The following is a 24,404-nucleotide window of genomic DNA, read 5'->3' on the forward strand; positions in this document are numbered from 1 at the left end:
ATCCATCATGGACCCCAAACCCACCTCAGATCTGTGATAGACCCCAAAACCCATGTTAGATCCATCACGGACCCCAAAACCCACCTCAGATCTGTGATAGACCCCAAACCCACCTCAGATCTGTGATAGACCCCAAAACCCATGTTAGATCCATCACGGACCCCAAACCCACATGAGATCCATGGTGGACCCAAAACCCACATTATATCTGTGATAGACCCCAAAACCCACATTAGATCCATCATGGACCCCAAACCCACCTCAGATCTGTGATAGACCCCAAAACCCACATCAGGTCTGTGATAGACCCCAAAACCCGCCTCAGATCTGTGATAGACCCCAAACCCACCTCAGATCTGTGATAGACCCCAAAACCCACATCAGGTCTGTGATAGACCCCAAAACCCGCCTCAGATCCACCAGGGACCCCAAAACCCACCTCAGAATTGTGATAGAGCCCAAAACCCACATGAGATCCATCACGGACACCAAACCCATGTGAAATCCATGGTAGATCCCCAACATGACCTCAGCTCCATGATAGACCCCAAACCCCACATTAGACCCACAGGGGACCCCCATCCCCTCACCATGGCGGTGATCTCATCGAAGGACTGCAGGACCCCAACCCCACCATAGACCCATGGAGGACCCCAAACCCCTCTCAGACCTATTGTGGACCCCACACCCCACCATAGACCCATGGTAGACCCCAACATGACCTCAGCTCCGTGATAGACCCCAAACCCCACCATAGACCCATGGAGGACCCCAAACCCATCTTAGATCTATTGTAGACCCCAAACCCACCATAGACCCATGGAGGACCCAAACTCCACATTAGACCCCTGGTAGACCCCAAACCCCACCATAGACCCATGGAGGACCCCAAACCCATCTCAGATCTACTGTAGACCCCACACCCCACCATAGACCCATGGTAGACCCCAAGACCCATGTTACACCCATGGTAGACCCCGAACCCCACCACAGACCCATGGTAGACCCCAAACTTGACCTCCACCCCATGGAGGACCCCCAAACCCCTCACCATGGTGGTGATCTCGTTGAAGGACTGCAGGACCTCAACCCCACCATAGACCCATGGTAGATTCCAAACCCATCTCAGATCTATTGTAGACCCCAAACCCCACCATAGACCCATGGTAGACCCCAACATGACCTCAGCTACATGATAGACCCCAAACCCCACCATAGACCCATGGTAGACACCCAACCCCACAGTAGACCCATGGTAGACCCCAAACCCCACCACAGACCCATGGTAGACACCCAACCCCACCACAGACCCATGGTAGACCCCAAACCCCACCATAGACCCATGGAGGACCCCAAACCACACCATAGACCCATGGTAGACCCCAACATGACCTCAGCTCCATGATAGACCCCAAACCCCACATTAGACCCATCGTAGACCCCAAACCCCACCATAGACCCATGGTAGACCCCAAACCCATCTTAGATCTATGGTAGACCCCAAACATGACCTCAGGTCAACGGTAGACCCCAAACCCCATCTCAGATCTATTGTAGACCCCAACCCCACCATAGACCCATGATAGACCCCCAACACGACCTCAGGTCAATGGACCCCAAGAACCACGTTACACCCATGGCAGACCCCAAACCCCAGATTAGACCCATGGAGGACCCCAAACCCCACATTAGACCCACGGAGGACCCCCGTCCCCTCACCATGGCGGTGATCTCGTCGAAGGACTGCAGGACCCCAACTCCACCATAGACCCATGGGGGACCTCAACTCCACATTAGACCCATGGTAGACCCCAAACCCCACCATAGACCCATGATAGACCCCCAACCCCACCATAGACCCATGATAGACCCCAAACCCCACCATAGACCCATGGTAGACCCCAAACCCCACCATAGACCCATGGTAGACCCCAAACCCCACCATAGACCCATGGTAGACCCCAAACCCCTCTCAGACCTATTGTGGATCCCAAACCCCACCATAGATGCACTGTAGACCCCAAACCCATCTCAGATCTATGGTAGACCCCCAACATGACCTCAGCTCCATGATAGACCCCAAACCCATCTCAGATCTATTGTAGACCCCAACCCCACCATAGACCCATGATAGACCCCAAGACCCATGTTACACCCATGGTAGACCCCCAACCCCACCATAGACCCATGGAGGACCCCAAACCCCACCATAGACCCATGATAGACCCCCAACCCCACATTAGACCCCCGGAGGACCCCCGTCCCCTCACCATGGTGGTGATCTCGTCGAAGGACTGCAGGACCCCAACCCTACTGTATACCCATGGGGGACCTCAACTCCACATTAGACCCATGGTAGACCCCAAACCCCACCATAGACCCATGATAGACCCCCAACCCCACTGTAGACCCATGGTAGACCCCAACATGACCTCAGCTCATGATAGACCCCAAACCCCACCATAGACCCATGATAGACCCCAAACCCCACCATAGACCCATGACAGACCCCCAACCCCACCATAGACCCATGGGGGACCTCAACTCCACATTAGACCCATGGTAGACCCCAAACCCCACCATAGACCCATGATAGACCCCCAACCCCACTGTAGACCCATGGTAGACCTCAACATGACCTCAACTCCATGATAGACCCCAAACCCCACCATAGACCCATGGAGGACCCCCAAGCCCTCACCATGGCGGTGATCTCGTCGAAGGACTGCAGGACCCCAACCCCACCATAGACCCATGGAGGACCCCAAACCCCACCATAGACCCATGGAGGACCCCCAACCCCACATCAGAGCCCCGGAGGACCCCCGTCCCCTCACCATGGCGGTGATCTCGTCGAAGGACTGCAGGAACTCGACGATCTTGGACTTGTGCGCGGGCTCGACGCGCGCGAAGCAGCAGGCGCGGCGGCACGCCTCGCGCTGCTCGGCCGGCGGCAGGTCGTCGAACTCGCGGCCCGTGTACGCCTTCCCCGCCACGTCCTCGTCCTCGCCGAAGATGCCGATGCGCCGGCAGATGGCGATGGCCGTGCCCTTGTTGTCGCCCGTGATCATGATGACGCGGATGCCGGCGTCGCGGCACAGCTGGATGGAGCCCATCACCTCCTTGCGGGGAGGGTCCAGCATCCCCACGCAGCCCACGAACGTCAGGTCGGTCTGGGGGGGGTGGAGAAGGTTCTAGGTGGGCCATTGTGGGGCCAAGGACTCCAGAAAATGGGATGTTATGGATTCTTGTGGGACCAGGAACCCACATGGAGAAGGTTCTACATGGTCAAGTAGGACCAAGAACTCAAGGGAATGGGATGTTATGGATCCTTGTGGGACCAGGAACCAACCAGAAGAGGTTCTAGGTGGTCCATGTGGACCAAGAAGTCAAGAGGATGGGATGTTATGGATCTTTGTGGGACCAGGAACCAACCAGAAGAGGTTCTAGATGGTCCATGTGGGGCCAAGAACTCAAGGGAATGGGATGTTATGGATCCTTGTGGGACCAGGAACCCACCAGAAGAGGTTCTAGGTGGTCCATTGTGGGGCCAAGGACTCAAGGGAATGGGATGTTATGGATCCTTGTGGGACCAGGAACCCACATGGAGAAGGTTCTACATGGTCAAGTAGGACCAAGAACTCAAGGGAATGGGATGTTATGGATCCTTGTGGGACCAGGAACCAACCAGAAGAGGTTCTAGGTGGTCCATGTGGACCAAGAAGTCAAGAGGATGGGATGTTATGGATCTTTGTGGGACCAGGAACCAACCAGAAGAGGTTCTAGATGGTCCATGTGGGGCCAAGAACTCAAGGGAATGGGATGTTATGGATCCTTGTGGGACCAGGAACCCACCAGAAGAGGTTCTAGGTGGTCCATTGTGGGGCCAAGGACTCAAGGGAATGGGATGTTATGGATCCTTGTGGGACCAGGAACCCACATGGAGAAGGTTCTACATGGTCAAGTAGGACCAAGAACTCAAGGGAATGGGATGTTATGGATCCTTGTGGGACCAGGAACCAACCAGAAGAGGTTCTAGGTGGTCCATGTGGACCAAGAAGTCAAGAGGATGGGATGTTATGGATCTTTGTGGGACCAGGAACCAACCAGAAGAGGTTCTAGATGGTCCATGTGGGGCCAAGAACTCAAGGGAATGGGATGTTATGGATCCTTGTGGGACCAGGAACCCACATGGAGAGGTTCTAGGTGGTCCATTGTGGGGCCAAGGACTCAAGGGAATGGGATGTTATGGATCCTTGTGGGACCAGGAACCCACATGGAGAAGGTTCTAGGTGGTCCATGTGGACCAAGAACCATAATAATGGGGTCTTTGTAGGGCCAGGAACCCACCAGAGGAAGTTCTAGATGGTCCATGTGGGACCAAGAACCATAATAACGGGGTCTTTGTAGGACCAGGAATCAACCCAAGAAGGTTCTACATGGTCAAGTAGGACCAAGAACTCAAGGGAATGGGATGTTATGGATCCTTGTGGGACCAGGAACCCACCAGAAGAGGTTCTAGATGGTCCATTGTGGATCAAGAACCATAATAATGGGGTCTTTGTAGGGCCAGGAACCCACCAGAGAAGGTTCTAGGTGGTCCATGTGGGGCCAAGAACCATAATAATGGGGTCTTTGTAGGACCAGGAACCCACCACAGAATGTTCTAGATGGTCCATGTGGGGCCAAGAACTCAAGAGAATGGGACGCTATGGATCCTTGTGGGACCAGGAACCCACATGGAGAACGTTCTAGATGGTCCATGTGGGGCCAAGAACTCAAGGGAATGGGATGTTATGGATCCTTGTGGGACCAAGAACCAACCTGAGAAGGTTCTAAACAGTCATATTGGACCCAGACCCCCCGAGAAGCTTCTAGGTGACTATGTAGGACCCAGAACCCCTGATGAGGCTCTAGATGGTCTTGTAGGACCCAGACCCCCGAGAACGTTCTAGATGACCATGTAGGACTCAGAACCCCCTGAGAAGGTTCTAGGTGACTATATAGGACCAAGACCCCTCGAGAAGGTTCTAGATGCTCCTGTAGGCCCCAGACCCCCCGAGAAGGTTCTAGATGACCATGTAGGACTCGGAACTCCCTGAGAAGCTTCTAGGTGACTATATAGGACCAAGACCCCCTGAGAAGGTTCTAGATGCTCCTGTAGGCCCCAGACCCCCCGAGAAGGTTCTAGATGACCATGTAGGACTCGGAACTCCCTGAGAAGCTTCTAGGTGACTATATAGGACCAAGACCCCCCGAGAAGGTTCTAGATGCTCCTGTAGGCCCCAGACCCCCCGAGAAGGTTCTAGATGACCATGTAGGACTCGGAACTCCCTGAGAAGCTTCTAGGTGACTATATAGGACCAAGACCCCCTGAGAAGGTTCTAGATGACCATGTAGGACCCAGACCCCCCGAGAAGCTTCTAGGTGACTATGTAGGACTCAGAACCCCCTGAGAAGGCTCTAGGTGACTATATAGGACCAAGAACCCCTGAGAAGGTTCTAGATGGCCATGTAGGACTCAGACCCCCCGAGAAGCTTCTAGGTGACTATGTAGGACTCAGAACTCCCTGAGAAGGCTCTAGGTGACTATATAGGACCAAGACCCCCCGAGAAGGTTCTAGATGGCCATGTAGACCCAGACCCCCCGAGAAGGTTCTAGATGACCATGTAGGACTCGGAACTCCCTGAGAAGCTTCTAGGTGACTATATAGGACCAAGAACCCCCGAGAAGGTTCTAGATGACCATGTAGGACCCAGACCCCCCGAGAAGCTTCTAGGTGACTATGTAGGACTCAGAACCCCCTGAGAAGGCTCTAGGTGACTATATAGGACCAAGACCCCCCGAGAAGGTTCTAGATGGCCATGTAGACCCAGACCCCCCGAGAAGGTTCTAGATGGTCCTGTAGGCCCCAGACCCCCCGAGAAGGTTCTAGGTGACTATATAGGACCAAGACCCCCTGAGAAGGTTCTAGATGACCATGTAGGACCCAGACCCCCCGAGAAGCTTCTAGGTGACTATGTAGGACTCAGAACCCCCTGAGAAGGCTCTAGGTGACTATATAGGACCAAGACCCCCCGAGAAGGTTCTAGATGGCCATGTAGACTCCGGACCCCCCGAGAAGGTTCTAGATGACCATGTAGGACTCAGAACCCCCTAAGAAGATTCTAAGTGACTATATAGGACCAAGACCCCCCGAGAAGGTTCTAGATGGCCATGTAGGACTCAGAACCCCCTGAGAAGGTTTTAAATGACCATGTAGGACCCAGACCCCCCGAGAAGCTTCTAGGTGATTATATAGGACCAAGAACCCCTGATGAGGTTCTAGATGGTCTTGTAGGACCAAGAACCCCCTAAGAGGCTCTAGATGGTCTTGTAGGACCAAGAACCCCCTAAGAAGATTCTAGGTGACTATATAGGACCAAGACCCCCCGAGAAGGTTCTAGATGCTCCCGTAGACCCCAGACCCCCCAAGAAGGTTCTAGATGACTATGTAGGACTCAGAACCCCCTGAGAAGGCTCTAGGTGACTATATAGAACCAAGACCCCCCACGAAGGTTCTAGATGGCCATGTAGACCCCAGACCCCCCGAGAAGCTTCTAGATGACCATGTAGGACTCAGAACCCCCTAAGAAGATTCTAAGTGACTATATAGGACCAAGACCCCCCGAGAAGGTTCTAGATGACCATGTAGGACTCAGAACCCCCTGAGAAGGTTTTAAATGACCATGTAGGACCCAGACCCCCCGAGAAGCTTCTAGGTGATTATATAGGACCAAGAACCCCTGATGAGGTTCTAGATGGTCTTGTAGGACCAAGAACCCCCTAAGAGGCTCTAGATGGTCTTGTAGGACCAAGAACCCCCTAAGAAGATTCTAGGTAACTATATAGGACCAAGACCCCCCGAGAAGGTTCTAGATGCTCCCGTAGACCCCAGACCCCCCAAGAAGGTTCTAGATGCTCCCGTAGACCCCAGACCCCCCGAGAAGGTTCTAGATGACTATGTAGGACTCAGAACCCCCTGAGAAGGCTCTAGGTGACTATATAGGACCAAGACCCCCCGAGAAGGTTCTAGATGGCCATGTAGACCCCGGACCCCCCGAGAAGGTTCTAGATGACCATGTAGGACTCAGAACCCCCTAAGAACATTCTAAGTGACTATATAGGACCAAGACCCCCCGAGAAGGTTCTAGATGACCATGTAGGACTCAGAACCCCCTGAGAAGGTTTTAAATGACCATGTAGGACCCAGACCCCCCGAGAAGCTTCTAGGTGATTATATAGGACCAAGAACCCCTGATGAGGTTCTAGATGGTCTTGTAGGACCAAGAACCCCCTAAGAGGCTCTAGAGGGTCTTGTAGGACCAAGAACCCCCTAAGAAGATTCTAGGTGACTATATAGGACCAAGACCCCCCGAGAAGGTTCTAGATGCTCCCGTAGACCCCAGACCCCCCAAGAAGGTTCTAGATGCTCCCGTAGACCCCAGACCCCCCGAGAAGGTTCTAGATGACTATGTAGGACTCAGAACCCCCTGAGAAGGCTCTAGGTGACTATATAGGACCAAGACCCCCCGAGAAGGTTCTAGATGGCCATGTAGACCCCGGACCCCCCGAGAAGGTTCTAGATGACCATGTAGGACTCAGAACCCCCTAAGAAGATTCTAAGTGACTATATAGGACCAAGACCCCCCGAGAAGGTTCTAGATGACCATGTAGGACTCAGAACCCCCTGAGAAGGTTTTAAATGACCATGTAGGACCCAGACCCCCCGAGAAGCTTCTAGGTGATTATATAGGACCAAGAACCCCTGATGAGGTTCTAGATGGTCTTGTAGGACCAAGAACCCCCTAAGAGGCTCTAGATGGTCTTGTAGGACCAAGAACCCCCTAAGAAGATTCTAGGTGACTATATAGGACCAAGACCCCCCGAGAAGGTTCTAGATGCTCCCGTAGACCCCGGACCCCCCGAGCAGGTTCTAGATGCCGATGTAGGTCCACACGCACCTCGTACTCGGCGAAGCGCGCGGAGTCGTCGAGCTGCATGTCCTCGCGGCGCGGCGGCGAGTCGCGCGTGGCCAGCGCCAGGCAGCGCAGCGTGTCGCGGCCCGTGCCCCACTCCTTGATCACGCCCAGGATCTTCTCCTTGGCCGCGGGCGTCAGCGCCACCCGCGCCGTGCCCACGCGCACGTAGCTGCAGCGGTCGATCACGCCCTCGGGGGCGCCCTGCGACATGGGGACAATGGGGACACAATGGGACATGGTGGGACATGGTCCCGTGCCCACGCGCACGTAGCTGCAGCGGTCGATCACGCCCTCGGGGGCGCCCTGCGACATGGGGACAATGGGGACATGGTGGGACACAATGGGACACAATGGGACACAATGGGACATGGGGACACAATGGGACATGGTGGGACATGGTCCCGTGCCCACGCGCACGTAGCTGCAGCGGTCGATCACGCCCTCGGGGGCGCCCTGCGACATGGGGACATGGGGACATGGTGGGACACAATGGGACACAATGGGACACAATGGGACATGGGGACACAATGGGACATGGTGGGACGTGGTCCCGTGCCCACGCGCACGTAGCTGCAGCGGTCGATCACGCCCTCGGGGGCGCCCTGCGACATGGGGACAATGGGGGACACAATGGGACATGGTGGGACACAATGGGACATGGTGGGACATGGTGGGACATGGTCCCGTGCCCACGCGCACGTAGCTGCAGCGGTCGATCACGCCCTCGGGGGCGCCCTGTGACATGGGGACAATGGGGGGACAATGGGACATGGGGGGACATGGGGACGTGGTGGGACACAAAGGGACATGGGGACATGGGGGGACATGGGGACGTGGTGGGACACAAAGGGACATGGGGACATGGGGGGACATGGAGACGTGGTGGGACATGGGGACATGGTGGGACATGGGGATGTGGTGGGATGTGGGGACATGGTGGGACACGGGGACATGGGGACATGGTGGGACATGGGGATGTGGTGGGATGTGGGGACATGGTGGGACATAGGGACATGGTGGGACATGGGGACACATGGGGATGTGGGGAGATGTGGGGACGTGGTGGGATGTGGTGGGACATGGGGAAATGGTGGGACACAATGGGACATGGGGGGACATGGGGATGTGGTGGGACACAATGGGACATGGGGACATGGTGGGACATGGGGACACAATGGGACATGGGGACACAATGGGACATGGGGACATGGTGGGACATGGGGACACAATGGGACATGGGGATGTGGTGGGACACAATGGGACATGGGGACACAATGGGACATGGGGACATGGTGGGACATGGGGACACAATGGGACATGGGGACGTGGTGGGACATGGGGACGTGGTGGGACATGGGGATGTGGTGGGACATGGGGACGTGGTGGGACATGGGGATGTGGTGGGATGTGGGGACATGGTGGGACATGGGGATGTGGTGGGATGTGGGGACATGGTGGGACATGGGGACATGGGGACATGGTGGGACATGGGGATGTGGTGGGATGTGGGGACATGGTGGGACATAGGGACATGGTGGGACATGGGGACATGGTGGGACATGGGGATGTGGTGGGATGTGGGGACATGGTGGGACATGGGGACACATGGGGATGTGGGGAGATGTGGGGACGTGGTGGGATGTGGTGGGACATGGGGAAATGGTGGGACACAATGGGACATGGGGGGACATGGGGATGTGGTGGGACACAATGGGACATGGGGACATGGTGGGACATGGGGACACAATGGGACATGGGGACACAATGGGACATGGGGACATGGTGGGACATGGGGACACAATGGGACATGGGGATGTGGTGGGACACAATGGGACATGGGGACACAATGGGACATGGGGACATGGTGGGACATGGGGACACAATGGGACATGGGGACATGGTGGGACATGGGGACACAATGGGACATGGGGACGTGGTGGGACACAATGGGACATGGGGACACAATGGGACATGGTGGGACATGGTCCCGTGCCCACGCGCACGTAGCTGCAGCGGTCGATCACGCCCTCGGGGGCGCCCTGCGACATGGGGACAATGGGGGACAATGGGACATGGGGGGACATGGGGACACAATGGGACATGGGGACATGGTGGGATGTGGTGGGACATGGGGATGTGGTGGGACACAATGGGACATGGGGGGACATAGGGATGTGGGGGGACATGGGGACGTGGGGACACAATGGGACATGGGGACACAATGGGACGTGGTGGGACATGGGGACACAATGGGACATGGGGACATGGGGATGTGGTGGGACATGGGGACATGGGGGGACATAGGGATGTGGGGGGACATGGGGACGTGGGGGGACATGGGGACGTGGGGGGACATGGGGACGTGGGGACACAATGGGACATGGGGACACAATGGGACGTGGTGGGACATGGGGACACAATGGGACATGGGGACACAATAGGACATGGGGACACAATGGGACATGGGGACATGGTGGGACATGGGGACGTGGTGGGACACAATGGGACATGGGGGGACATGGGGATGATGTGATGGGACATGGGGATGTGGTGGGACACAATGGGACATGGTGGGATGTGGGGACACAATGGGACATGGGGACATGGGGGGACATGGGGATGTGGGGGGACATGGGGGGACATGGGGACATGGGGATGTGGTGGGACACAATGGGACATGGTGGGACACGGGGATGTGGTGGGACACAATGGGACATGGGGACATGGTGGGACACGGGGACATGGTGGGACATGGGGACACAATGGGACATGGGGACGTGGTGGGACACAATGGGACATGGGGACACAATGGGACATGGGGACACAATGGGACGTGGTGGGACATGGGGACACAATGGGACATAGGGACACAATGGGACATGGGGACATGGGGGGACGTGGGGACATGGGGACGTGGGGACATGGGGACGTGGGGACATGGTGGGACATGGGGACGCGGTGACGCGGGGTGGCGGCGCCGGCCCCACCTTGACGAACATCTTGTTGCCCACGGCGGCGCGCGAGGCCTTGGCCGGCGAGCAGAACACCGACATGGACTTGCGGTCACGGGAGAACTCCAGCGTGAACTCCTTCTTCATCAGCTGCTTGATCACCTGCGGCCACCACGGGGACATGGGGACGATGGGGGTGATGGGGACATTGGGGGCGATGGGGACGTTGGGGGCGATGGGGGCGATGGGGGTGATAGGGACCTTGGGGGCGATGGGGACAATGGGGGTGATGGGGACATGGGGACATTGGGGGCGATGGGGACATTGGGGGCAATGGAGACAATGGGGTCAATGGGGTCAATGGGGGCGATGGGGACAATGGGGGCAATGGGGGCGATGGGGGCAATGGGATCAATGGGGACAATGGGGGGCAATGAGGGGCAATGGGGACATTGGGGTCAATGGGGACAATGGGGACAATGGGGGCAATGGGGTCAATGGGGTCAATGGGGGCAATGGGGACAATGGGATCAATGGGGTCAATGGGGGTCAATGGGGTCAATGGGGGTGATGGGGTCAATGGGGTCAATGGGGTCAATAGGGTCAATGGGGACAATGGGGTCAATGGGGACAATGGGGTCAATGGGGTCGATGGGGACATGGGGGTCAATGGGGACACTGGGGACATTGGGGTAAATGGGGTCAATGGGGTCAATGGGGTCAATGGGGGCAATGGAGACACTTGGAGCCACCTGGGGCCACCATGGCCTGGGGGCCACGGGGGGCAGTGGGGACACCTGGTGACCCTTGGTGACCCGTGGTGACCCCTGGTGACCCCTGGTGACCCCCGGTGACCCCGGTGACACTCACGGAGTTGCAGGCGTTGGCGCGCTCCACCTTGGAGAGCCCGCGCACGTCGGTGTTGAACACGTTCATCTTCTCCACCAGGCACGTCAGCGCCGTCTCCGTCGCCTCCCCCACCTTCTCGTACACGCCCTTGGCCTTGGGGACACGGGCGGGGTCACCGGGGGGGGTTGGGGACATCGTGGGGCGGGGGTTGGGGACAATGGTGGGGGAGGGGACGGGGGGGTCACCTCGTTGTAGTCGAGGGACGAGTCGTTGCACAGGGCGCAGATGGTGGCCAGTTCCACCAGCCCGTCGAACTGCCCGGCCTTCACGTGCTTCTCCTGCTTCAGCCTGGGGGCGCGGGGACACGGGGACATTGGGGACATTGGGGGTGATGGGGGTGATGGCGACAATGGGGACAATGGGGGCAATGGGGGTGATGGGGGCAATGGGGACAATGGGGGCAATAGGGGCAATGGGGGTGTTGGGGGTGATGGCGGCGATGGGGGCAATGGGGGCGATGGGGGCGATGGGGACATTGGGGGCGGTGGGGGTGGTGGGGGCAATGGGGACAATGGGGGCAATGGAGGCAATGGGGGCAATGGGGACAATGGGGACAATGGGGGCAATGGGGACATTGGGGACATTGGGGGCGATGAGGACAATGGGGACATTGGGGACATGGGGGCAATGGGGACATTGGGGACAATGGGGGCGATGGGGGCGATGGGGGCGATGGGGACATTGGGGGCATTGGGGACATTGGGGACATTGGGGGCAATGGGGGCATTGGAGGCGATGGGGGCAATGGGGACATTGGGGACAATGGGGACATTGGGGGCGATGGGGGTGATGGGGACGATGAGGGTGATGGGGGTGATGGGGGCAATGGGGACATTGGGGACATTGGGGGCAATGGGGACATGGGAGGCAATGGGGACGATGGGGGCGATGGGGGCAATGGGGACATTGGGGACATTGGGGACATTGGGGGCAATGGGGACGTTGGGGACATTGGGGGCGGTGGGGGTGATGGGGACATTGGGGGCGATGGGGACATGGGGGGCAATGGGGACGATGGGGACGTTGGGGACATTGGAAGCAATGGGGACAGTGTCCCCGTGTCCCCCCGATGTCCCCGCGGTGTCCCCAGTGTCATCCTGATGTCCCCAAGAACCCCAATGTCCCCAAGACCCCCCACGCCCCCTTGTCACCCCAACATCCCCTTGTCAACTGATGTCCCCAAGACCCCCAATGTCCCCAAGACCCCCCAATGTCCCCTTGTCAACTGATGTCCCCAAGACCCTCAACATCCCCAAGACCCCCCACGTCCCCTTGTCACCCCAACGTCCCCTTGTCACCCCAATGTCCCCAAGACCCCCAATGTCCCCAAGACCCCCCAACATCCCCTTGTCAACCAATGTCCCCAAGACCCTCAACATCCCCAAGACCCCCAATGTCCCCTTGTCACCCCAACGTCCCCTTGTCACCCGATGTCCCCAAGACCCCCCAATGTCCCCTTGTCAACTGATGTCCCCAAGACCCCCCAATGTCCCCTTGTCACCCGATGTCCCCAAGACCCTCAACATCCCCAAGACCCCCAATGTCCCCAAGACCCCCAACGTCCCCTTGTCACCCGATGTCCCCTTGTCACCCCAATGTCCCCTTGTCAACTGATGTCCCAAAGACCCTCAACATCCCCAAGACCCTCAACGTCCTCTTGTCCCCCCCATGTCCCCTTGTCACCCGATGTCCCCAAGCCCCCCAGTGTCCCGTTGTCACTCGTTGTCCCCGTGTCACTCACACGTCGCCCTCGGGCGCGTAGGTGGAGCCGGTGATGGAGAACTCGTTGAGGGCGCAGACGTCGCCCTCCACCTTGTCCACGATGAACATCTGGGGACACGGGGACATCGAGGGGACATCAGGGGACATCAGGGGACACGGGGACCCCAAGGGGACATCAGGGGACATGGGGACCCCAAGGGGACATCAGGGGGCTCCGGGGGACACTGGGACCCCAAGGGGACAGCAGGGGGTCTTGGGGACAGGAGGAGGTCACCCAAGGTGATCCAAGGCCACCCAGGGTCACCCAAGGCCACCCAAGGTCACCCAAGGCCACCCAAGACCACCCAATGTCACCAAAGCCACCCAACGCCACCCAAGATCAACCAAGACCAACCAAGATCAACCAAGACCAACCAAGACCACCCAATGCCACCAATGGCACCCAAGACCACCCTATTCCACCCAATACCACCCAATGCCACCAAGACCACCCAATGCCACCAAAGCCACCCAAGACCCCCCAATGCCACCAAGACCACCCAAGGCCAACGAATAGCACCCAATGCCACCAAGACCACCCAAGACCACCCAATGTCACCAAAGCCACCCAAGGCCACCCAAGATCAACCAAGACCACCCAATGCCACCCAATGCCACCAAGACCACCCAATGCCACCCAAGGCCACCCAAGATCAACCAAGATCAACCAAGACCACCCAATGCCACCAAAGCCACCCAAGGCCACCCAATGCCACCCAAGATCAACCAAGACCACCCAATGTCACCCAAGCCACCCAAGGCCACCCAAGATCAACCAAGACCAATCAAGATCAACCAAGACCACCCAATGCCACCCAATGCCACCAAGACCACCCAATGCCACCCAAGGCCACCCAAGATCAACCAAGACCAACCAAGATCAACCAAGACCACCCAATGCCACCAAAGCCACCCAAGGCCACCCAATGCCACCCAAGATCAACCAAGACCACCCAATGCCACCAAAGCCACCCAAGGCCACCCAATGCCACCCAAGATCAACCAAGACCACCCAATGTCACCAAAGCCACCCAATGCCACCCAAGATCAACCAAGACCAACCAAGACCAACCAAGACCACCCAATGCCACCCAATGCCACCAAGACCACCCAATGCCACCCAAGGCCACCCAAGATCAACCAAGATCAACCAAGACCAACCAAGACCACCCAAGACCACCCAATGCCACCAAAGCCACCCAAGCCCCCCAGGACCACCCAAGGCCCCCGCGCACCTTGCAGACGGACATCTGGTTGGTGGTGAGCGTGCCGGTCTTGTCGGAGCAGATGACGGAGGTGCAGCCCAGCGTCTCCACCGAGGGCAGGCTGCGCACGATGGCGTTCTTCTTGGCCATGCGCCGCGTGCCCAGCGCCAGGCACGTCGTGATCACCGCCGGCAGCCCTGCGGCAACCGGGGGGCCGTCAGGACGCCGGGGGTCCACCAGGGCAATGGGGTGGCCACCACACCAGTGGGGAGGCCACCAGGCCAATGGGGAGGTCAACACATCAATGGGGTGGTCACCAGTCCAATGGGGTGGTCAACAGTCCAATGGGGAGGTCAACAGGGCTACGGGGAGGCTACCAGTGCAATGGGGAGGTCAACAGGCCAATGGGGAGGTCAACAGACCAATGGGAGGACACCAGTCCAATGGGGAGGTCAACAGGGCTATGGGGTGGCCATCAGTCCAATGGGAGGCCACCAGTCCAATGGGGAGGTCAACACACCCATGGGGAGGGCAACAGGGCTATGGGGAGGACACCAGGGCAATGGGGAGGACACCAGGGCAATGGGGCAACCATGAGGTCAACAGGGCTACGGGGAGGCCACCAGTCCAATGGGGAGGTCAACAGGGCAACGGGGAGGTCAACAGGGCTATGGGGTGGCCACCAGTCCAATGGGGTGGTCAACAGGGCAATGGGGTGGTCAACAGGGCAATGGGGAGGGCAACAGGGCTATGGGGAGGACACCAGGGCAATGAGGAGGTCAACAGACCAATGGGGAGGTCAACAGGGCTACGGGGTGGCCACCAGTCCAATGGGGTGGCCACCAGGGCAATGGGGCAACCATGAGGCCACCAGTTCAATGCGGAGGTCAACAGGGCTATGGGGAAGATACTGGGGCAACCATGAGGCAAACAGTCCAACGGGGAGGCCACCAGTCCAATGGGGAGGTCAACAGTTCAATGGGGAGGACACCAGGGCAATGGGGAGGACACCAGGGCAATGGGGAGGTCAACAGAGCTATGGGGAGGACACCAGGGCAATGGGGAGGACACCAGGGCAATGGGGAGGTCAACAGAGCTATGGGGCAACCATGAGGCCACCAGTTCAATGGAGAAGCCAATGGGGCAACCATGAGGTCAACAGAGCTATGGGGAGGTCACCAGTCCAATGGGGTGGCCACCAGTCCAATGGGGAGGTCACCCCCATATGACCATTGTGACCCCATGGACGCCACTCTAAGATCATTATGACCCCATAGGTGCCCCTATAAGGACATTATGACCCCATAGATGCCACCACAAGCTCACTATGGCCCCCCGTTGCCCACCTTCGGGGATGGCGGCCACGGCGAGCGCCATGGACCACCATAAGGTCACTGATGACCCAATAGGTGCCACCAGAAGCCCATGAAGCCCCAATAGGAGCAACCAGGAGAACATTGTGACCCTATAGCTACCATTATAAGGACATTGATGACCCAATAGGAGCCACCAGGAGAACATTGTGACCCTATAGGAGCCACCAGAAGCCCATGAAGCCCCAATAGGAGCCACCAGGAAAACATTGTGACCCCATAGACACCCCCATATGACCACTGTGACCCCATAGGTGCCCCTCTAAGGTCACTATGACCCCATAGGTGCCACTATAAGGATGTTGTGAGCCCCCACGATGCCCCAATAGGAGCCACCAGAAGCCCATGAAGCCCCAGTAGGAGCCACCAGGAGAACATTGTGATCCTATAGGAGCCCCTCTAAGGTCACTATGACCCCATAGGTGCCCCTCTAAGGTCACTATGACCCCATAGGTGCCACTCTATGCCCATTGTGACCCCAGAGGTGCCACTCTAAGGTCACTATGACCCCATAGGTGCCACTCTATGCCCATTGTGACCCCATAGGTGCCCCTCTAAGGTCACTATGACCCCATAGGAGCCCCTATATGCCCATTGCCCACCTTGGGGGATGGCGGCCACGGCGAGCGCCATGGACCACCATAAGGACACTGATGACCTCATAGACACCCCCATATGACCATTGTGACTCCATAGCTACCATTGTAAGGACATTGATGACCCAATAGGTGCCACCAGGAGAACATTGTGACCCCATAGCTACCATTATAAGGACATTGATGACCCAATAGGAGCCACCAGAAGCCCATGAAGCCCCAATAGGAGCCACCAGAAGCCCATGAAGCCCCAATAGGTGCCACCAGCAGCTCATGAAGCCCCAATAGGAGCCACCAGGAGAACATTGTGACCCTATAGGAGCCCCTCTAAGGTCACTATGACCCCATAGGTGCCACTCTATGCCCATTGTGACCCCATAGGTGCCACTCTATGCCCATTGTGACCCCATAGGAGCCCCTATATGCCCACGGTCGCCCACCTTCGGGGATGGCGGCCATGGCGAGCGCCATGGACCACCCACTATAAGGACACTGATGACCCAATAGGAGCCACCAGAAGCCCATGAAGCCCCAATAGGAGCCACCAGAAGCCCATGAAGCCCCAGTAGGTGCCACCAGCAGCTCATGAAGCCCCAATAGGAGCCACCAGGAGAACATTGTGACCCCATAGGTGCCCCTCTAAGGTCACTATGACCCCACAGATGCCACCACGAGGTCACTATGGCCCCCCATTGCCCACCTTCGGGGATGGCGGCCACGGCGAGCGCCACGGCGATCTTGAAGTAGTAGATGGCGCCGCGGATCCAGGAGCCGCCGTGCACGGGGTCGTTGAAGTGGCCGATGTTGATGAGCCACACGGCCACGCAGATGAGCGAGATGACCTTGGACAGCTGCTCGCCGAACTCGTCCAGCTTCTGCTGCAGCGGCGTCTTGTCCTGCTCCGTGGCCGCCATCTCGTCGCGGATCTTCCCGATCTCCGTGTTCACCCCCGTGGCCACCACGATGCCCACGGCCTTGCCCGCACCGATGTTGGTGCCCTGCGGGGGGGGGACATGGGGACGTTGGGGGCGGTGGGGACAATGGGGACAATGGGGGTGGTGGGGACATTGGGGGTGGTGGGGATAATGGGGGAAATGGGGATGGTGGGGACAATGGGGACAATGGGGACATTGGGGGTGGTGGGGATAATGGGGACATTGGGGGTGATGGGGACAATGGGGACATTGGGGGTGATGGGGACGGTGGGGACAATGGGGACATTGGGGGTGGTGGGGACATTGGGGACAATTGGGGTGGTGGGGATATTGGGGGTGGTGGGGGTGGTGGGACATTGGGGGTGGTGGGGACAATGGGGACATTGGCGTTGGTGAGGGCAATGGGGACATTGGGGGTGGTGGGGATATTGGGGACATTGGGGGTGATGGGGACATTGGGGACAATGGGGACATTGGGGGTGGTGGGGACAATGGGGACATTGGGGATGGTGGGGACATTGGGGGTGGTGGGGGTGGTGGGGACAATGGGGACATTGGGGGTGATGGGGACATTGGGGACAATGGGGACATTGGGGGTGGTGGGGGTGGTGGGGACAATGGGGACATTGGGGGTGATGGGGACATTGGGGACAATGGGGACATTGGGGGTGGTGGGGGTGGTGGGGACAATGGGGGACATGGGGATAATGGGGACATTGGGGACGGTGGGGACAATGGAGACAATGGGGACATTGGGGACATTGGGGACATTGGGGGTGGTGGGGACAATGGGGACATTGGGGATGGTGAGGGCAATGGGGACGTTGGGGGTGATGGGGACAATGGGGACATGGGGGTGGTGGGGACAATGGGGGACATGGGGATAATGGGGACATTGGGAGTGGTGGGGACATGGGGATGGTGGGGAAAATGGGGACAATGGGGGTGGTGGGGGCAATGGGGACATTGGGGGTGATGGGGACACTGGGGACAATGGGGACAATGGGGGCAATGGGGACAATGGGGGTGGTGGGGACATTGGGGGTGGTGGGGACAATGGGGGACATGGGGATAATGGGGACAATGGGGACATTGGGGACAATGGGGACATTGGGATGGTGGGGGCAATGGGGACATTGGGGACATGGGGATGGTGGGGGTGGTGGGGATATGGGGGATATTGGGATGTGGGGACATTGGGGATTATGGGGGTGATGGGGATGATGGCGACAATGGGGGTGGTGGGGACAATGGGGACAATGGGGGTGGTGGGGATAATGGGGACAATGGGGGTGGTGGGGGTGGTGGGGACAATGGGGACAATGGGGGTGGTGGGGACATTGGGGATTATGGGGACATGGGGATACGGGGACATTGGGGATGGTGGGGACAATGGGGGTGATGGGGGACAATGGGGACATTGGGGGTGGTGGGGATGGTGGGACATTGGGGATGATGAGGGTGGTGGGACATTGGGGGCAATGGGGACATAAGGACACAGGGACATGGGGACAGGGGGACACGGGGACATTGGGGACATTGGGGACGTCGGGGCCACTGACCGAGAACAGCATGTTCTTCTTGTCCTGGTTGACGGCGCGGGGGTCGGGAACCGGCTCCGTGTGCTTGATCACCGACACCGACTCCCCTGCGCCAGTGCAGACCAGTATGGACCCGTACAGACCAGTATAAACCAGTACAGACCAGTATAGACCAGTACAGACCAGTACAGACCAGTATGGACCGGTACAGACCAGTATAAACCAGTACAGACCAGTATGGACCGGTACAGACCAGTACGGACCAGTATAAACCCGTACAGACCAGTATGGACCAGTACAGACCAGTACAGACCAGTATGGACCGGTACAGACCAGTATAAACCAGTACAGACCAGTATGGACTGGTATGGACCAGTATAAACCAGTACAGACCAGTATAGACCAGTACAGACCAGTACAGACCAGTATGGACCGGTACAGACCAGTACGAACCAGTATAAACCAGTACAGACCAGTATGGACTAGTATGGACCGGTACGGACCAGTATAAACCAGTACAGACCAGTATGGACCACTATGGACCAGTATGTACTTGTACCTCACCCCCCGTACCGGTCAGGATGGACTGGTCCATCCCATCCCATCCCATCCCATCCCATCCCCCCCCGTATCGGTCAGGATGGACTGGTCCATCCCATCCCATCCCATCCCCCCCCGTACCGGTCAGGATGGACTGGTCCATCCCATCCCATCCCATCCCCCCCCGTACCGGTCAGGATGGACTGGTCCATCCCATCCCATCCCCCCCCGTACCGGTCAGGATGGACTGGTCCACCCGCAGGGTGGTGGATTTGATGGAGATGATGCGGATGTCGGCCGGGACCTTGTCACCCACTGCGGGGGAGGGGACACCGGGGGTCACGGGGGTCACGGGGGTCACCCTCATGTCCCCCAATGTCCCCGTAAACCCATATCTCCCCATATGTCCCCATGTCCCCCCATGTCCCCATATGTCCCCATGTCCCCCCATGTCCCCCATATCCCATATCCCCCCATATCCCCATGTCCCTCATGTCCCCCCATGACCCCCATGTCCCCATCTCCCCATATGTCCCCATGTCCCCCCATATTCCCATATCCCCCCATGACCCCCATGTCCTCATGTCCCCCCATATCCCCATGACCCCCATGTCCCCATCTCCCCAATGTCCCCATGTCCCCCCATGTCCCCATGTCCTCAATGTTCCCCAATGTCCCCATGACCCCCATGTCCCCATCTCCCCATATGTCCCCATGTCCCCATTGTCCCCATATCCCCCCATGTCCCCATATCCCATATCCCCCCATATCCCCCTGTCCCCCCATGTCCCCATATCCCCAATGTCCCCATGACCCCCCATATTCCCACATCCCCCCCATGTCCCCAGTGTCCCCAACATTCCCCCATATCCCCCCATACCCCCCGTGTCCCCATATGTCCCCATATCCCCTTCCTCCCGTTTCCCACCATTTCCCCCATTTCTTCACCGTTTTCCACCATTTTTTCCCCATTTTCCCCCATTTTTCCACCGTTTCTCCCCATTCCTTCACCATCCCCCATCCCCCCATGTCCCTCCGTGTCCCCTCGTGTCCCCCATGTCCCCATATCCCCCCATGTCCCCATCTCCCAATGTCCTTTTCCTCCTGTTTCCCACCGTTTCCCCCATTTCTTCACCGTTTTCCGCCATTTTTCCACCGTTTTTCACCGTTTTTCCACCGTTTCTCCCCATTCCTTCACCATCCCCCATCCCCCCACGTCCCCCCGTGTCCCCTCGTGTCCCTCATGTCCCCATATCCCCCCATGTCCCCATCTCCCAATGTCCTTTTCCTCCCGTTTCCCACCGTTTTCCCCCCATTTCTTCACCGTTTTCCGCCATTTTTCCACCGTTTTTCACCGTGTTTTCGCCGTTTCTCCCCATTCCTTCACCATCTCCTTCCCCCCCATGTCCCCCCGTGTCCCCATGTCCCCCATGTCCCCATATGTCCCCATATCCCCTTCCTCCCGTTTCCCACCATTTCCCCCATTTCTTCACCGTTTTCCACCATTTTTTCCCCATTTTCCCCCATTTTTCCACCGTTTCTCCCCATTCCTTCCCCATCCCCCATCTCCCCATGTCCCCCCGTGTCCCCCCGTGTCCCCATGTCCCCATGTCCCCCATGTCCCCATATGTCCCCATATCCCCTTCCTCCTATTTCCCACCATTTCCCCCATTTCTTCACCGTTTTCTGCCATTTTTCCACCGTTTTTCACCGTTTTTTCGCCGTTTCTCCCCGTTCCTTCCCCGTCCCCTCCCCCACCATGTCCCCCCATGTCCCTCACCGGCCACCTCGGCGATGTCCCCCGGGCACCAGGTCCCGCGCCTTGATCCTCTGCACGGCCTTGCGGTCGGCGCGATAAACCTTCCCCATCTCGGGCTCGTACTCCTTCAGCGCCTCGATGGCGTTCTCCGCGTTCCGCTCCTGGGGACATTGGGGACACCATTGGGGACATTGGGGACATCATGGGGACACCATGGGGACACCATGGGACTCATTGGTTAGAACATTGGGGGGTCATGGGGATGTTATGGGGACGTTATGGGGAGGCGGCTCCTTCAGCGCCTCGATGGCGTTCTCCGCGTTCCGCTCCTGGGGACATTGGGGACACCATTGGGGACATTGGGGACACCATGGGGACACCATGGGACTCATTGGTTAGAACATTGGGGGGTCATGGGGATGTTATGGGGAGTCAATGAGACATTGGGAGACACCACAGGGACGTCAATGGGGACATTGGGGACATTGGGGACACCATGGGGATGTCATAGGGACACCATGGAGAACATTGGGGACACCATGGGGATGTCATAGGGACACCATGGAGAACATTGGGGACACCATGGGGAGGTTATGGGGAGGCTATGGGACATCAGGAGACACCACAGGGACGTCAACGGGCACAATGGGGACACTCCGTATCCCCCAATGTGCCCATATCCCCAACATCCCCCCATTGTCCCCAACATCCCCATGTCCCTCATGTCCCCAATGTCCCCAACATCCCCATGTCCCTCATGTCCCCAATGTCCCCATACCCCACAATGTCCCCCCATGCCCCCATTGACCCCAACATCCCCATGTCCCCAATATCCCCATAACCCCCAATGTCCCCAACATCCCCATGTCCCCCCATGTCCCCTGGTGTCCCCATATCCCCCAATGTCCCCATACCCCGCAACGTCCCCATTGTCCCCCCATTGTCCCCAACATCCCCATGTCCCCCATGTCCAATATCCCCATTGTCCCCAATGTCCCCATACCCCCCATACCCTACAATGTCCCCAATGTCCCCAACATCCCCATGTCCCCCATGTCCCCTGGTGTCCCCATATCCCCCAATGTCCCCATACCCCCCAACGTCCCCATTGTCCCCCCATTGTCCCCCACATCCCCAACATCCCCATTGTCCCCAATGTCCCCATACTCCCCATACCCTACAACGTCCCCCCATTGTCCCTAATGTCCCCAACATCCCCATAACCCCCAAAGTCCCCATAACCCCCATACCCCGCAACGTCCCCCATTGTCCCCAATGTCCCCAACATCCCCATGTCCCCAATATCCCCATACCCCCCAACATCCCCATTGTCCCCCATTGTCCCCAATGTCCCCAACACCCCCATGTCCCCCATGTCCCCTGGTGTCCCCATATCTCCCAATGTCCCCATATCCCACAACATCCCCATTGTCCCCAACATCCCCATGTCCCCCATATCCCCAACATCCCCATTGTCCCCAATGTCCCCATACCCCCCAACGTCCCCCATTGTCCCCAATGTCCCCAACATCCCCATGTCCCCAATGTCCCCAACATCCCCATGGTCCCCAATATCCCCATTGCCCCCAATGTCCCCCCATGCCCCCAATGTCCCCAACATCCCCATGGTCCCCAATATCCCCATATCCCTCAATGTCCCCATGTCCCCCATGTCCCCAATATCCCCCCAATGTCCCCAACACCCCCAATGTCCCCAACATCCCCATGTCCCCAATATCCCCATACCCCCCAACATCCCCATGTCCCCCATGTCCCCAATATCCCCATAAACCCCAATGTCCCCATGTCCCCCCATGTCCCCAATATCCCCCCAATGTCCCCAACATCCCCATGGTCCCCAATATCCCCATACCCCCCAATGTCCCCCCATGTCCCCAATGTCCCCAACATCCCCACGTCCCCCCATGTCCCCTGGTGTCCCCATATCCTCCAAAGTCCCCACATCCCCAATGTCCCCCAATGTCCCCAATGTCCCCATACCCCCCAACATCCCCATGTCCCCCATGTCCCCAACATCCCCATACCCCCCAATGTCCCCATTGTCCCCCATGTCCCCAACGTCCCCCCATTGTCCCCATGTCCCCACCTGCCACACGCCCACCACGGCGTTGGCCACGAGGATGAGGAGGATGACGAAGGGCTCCACGAAGGCCGTGATGGTCTCCTCGCCCTCCTCGAACCAGGCCAGCACCTGCGGGCACGGGGGACAATGACACGGGTGACAGTGACACCGGGGGGACGGTGACGGTGACACCGGGTGCCGTGTCACCGGCTGGGGGGGAGGGGCGCAGCTGTCCCCCCGCGTCCCCCCCGAGGAGCAGCTGCGACACTTGAGATGTCACCGGATCCCCCCGAGGTCGCCCCCAAGGACACGGCGCCACCCCCGCCCCTCCCCCCCGGCCATGGGGGGTCCCCAGGGGGGCCCACGATGTCCCCACGGTGTCCCCAATGGTGCCCCGTGGTATCCTAATGGGGTCCCAATGGGGTCCCAATGGGGTCCCAGGGGGTCCCAATGGTGTCCCAGGGGGTCCCAATGGGGTCCCAGGGGGTCCCCAGGGGGTCCCACAGTGTCCCCAGGGGGGTCCCACAATGTACCCACAGTGTCCCCAAGGGGTCCCCAGGGGGTCCCAGGGGGTCCCCACAGTGTCCCCAGGGGGTCCCAATGGTGTCCCCATGGGGTCCCAGGGGATCCCAATGGTGTCCCAGGGTGTCCCAATGGGGTCCCAATGGGGTCCCAGGGCGTCCCAATTGTGTCCCAGGGGGATCCCAAAAGTGTCCCCAGGGTGTCCCA

General features: G+C 58.4%; 1 protein-coding gene across 1 annotated transcript in view; it reads right to left on the bottom strand.

Annotated features, from left to right (window-relative positions):
- The window catches only part of LOC308051163 (sarcoplasmic/endoplasmic reticulum calcium ATPase 1-like), a gene marked incomplete at its 3' end in the record, with an annotated part of 33,836 nt that extends 10,060 nt beyond the window's left edge, over positions 1-23,776 (bottom strand). The window contains 13 exon segments of the mRNA XM_080361493.1: positions 2,838-3,173; positions 8,005-8,223; positions 11,010-11,135; positions 11,844-11,975; positions 12,068-12,170; positions 13,624-13,712; positions 14,879-15,045; positions 17,518-17,815; positions 19,315-19,400; positions 20,068-20,148; positions 21,614-21,638; positions 21,640-21,753; positions 23,700-23,776. Coding sequence (XP_080217619.1) covers positions 2,838-3,173; positions 8,005-8,223; positions 11,010-11,135; positions 11,844-11,975; positions 12,068-12,170; positions 13,624-13,712; positions 14,879-15,045; positions 17,518-17,815; positions 19,315-19,400; positions 20,068-20,148; positions 21,614-21,638; positions 21,640-21,702 — 1,725 coding nt within the window. The 5' untranslated portion in view covers positions 21,703-21,753; positions 23,700-23,776.
- Positions 23,777-24,404: the final 628 nt, after the last annotated feature.

The sequence above is a fragment of the Nesoenas mayeri genome (assembly GCF_963082525.1).
Source record: "Nesoenas mayeri genome assembly, chromosome: 32".
Lineage (NCBI taxonomy): Eukaryota > Metazoa > Chordata > Aves > Columbiformes > Columbidae > Nesoenas > Nesoenas mayeri.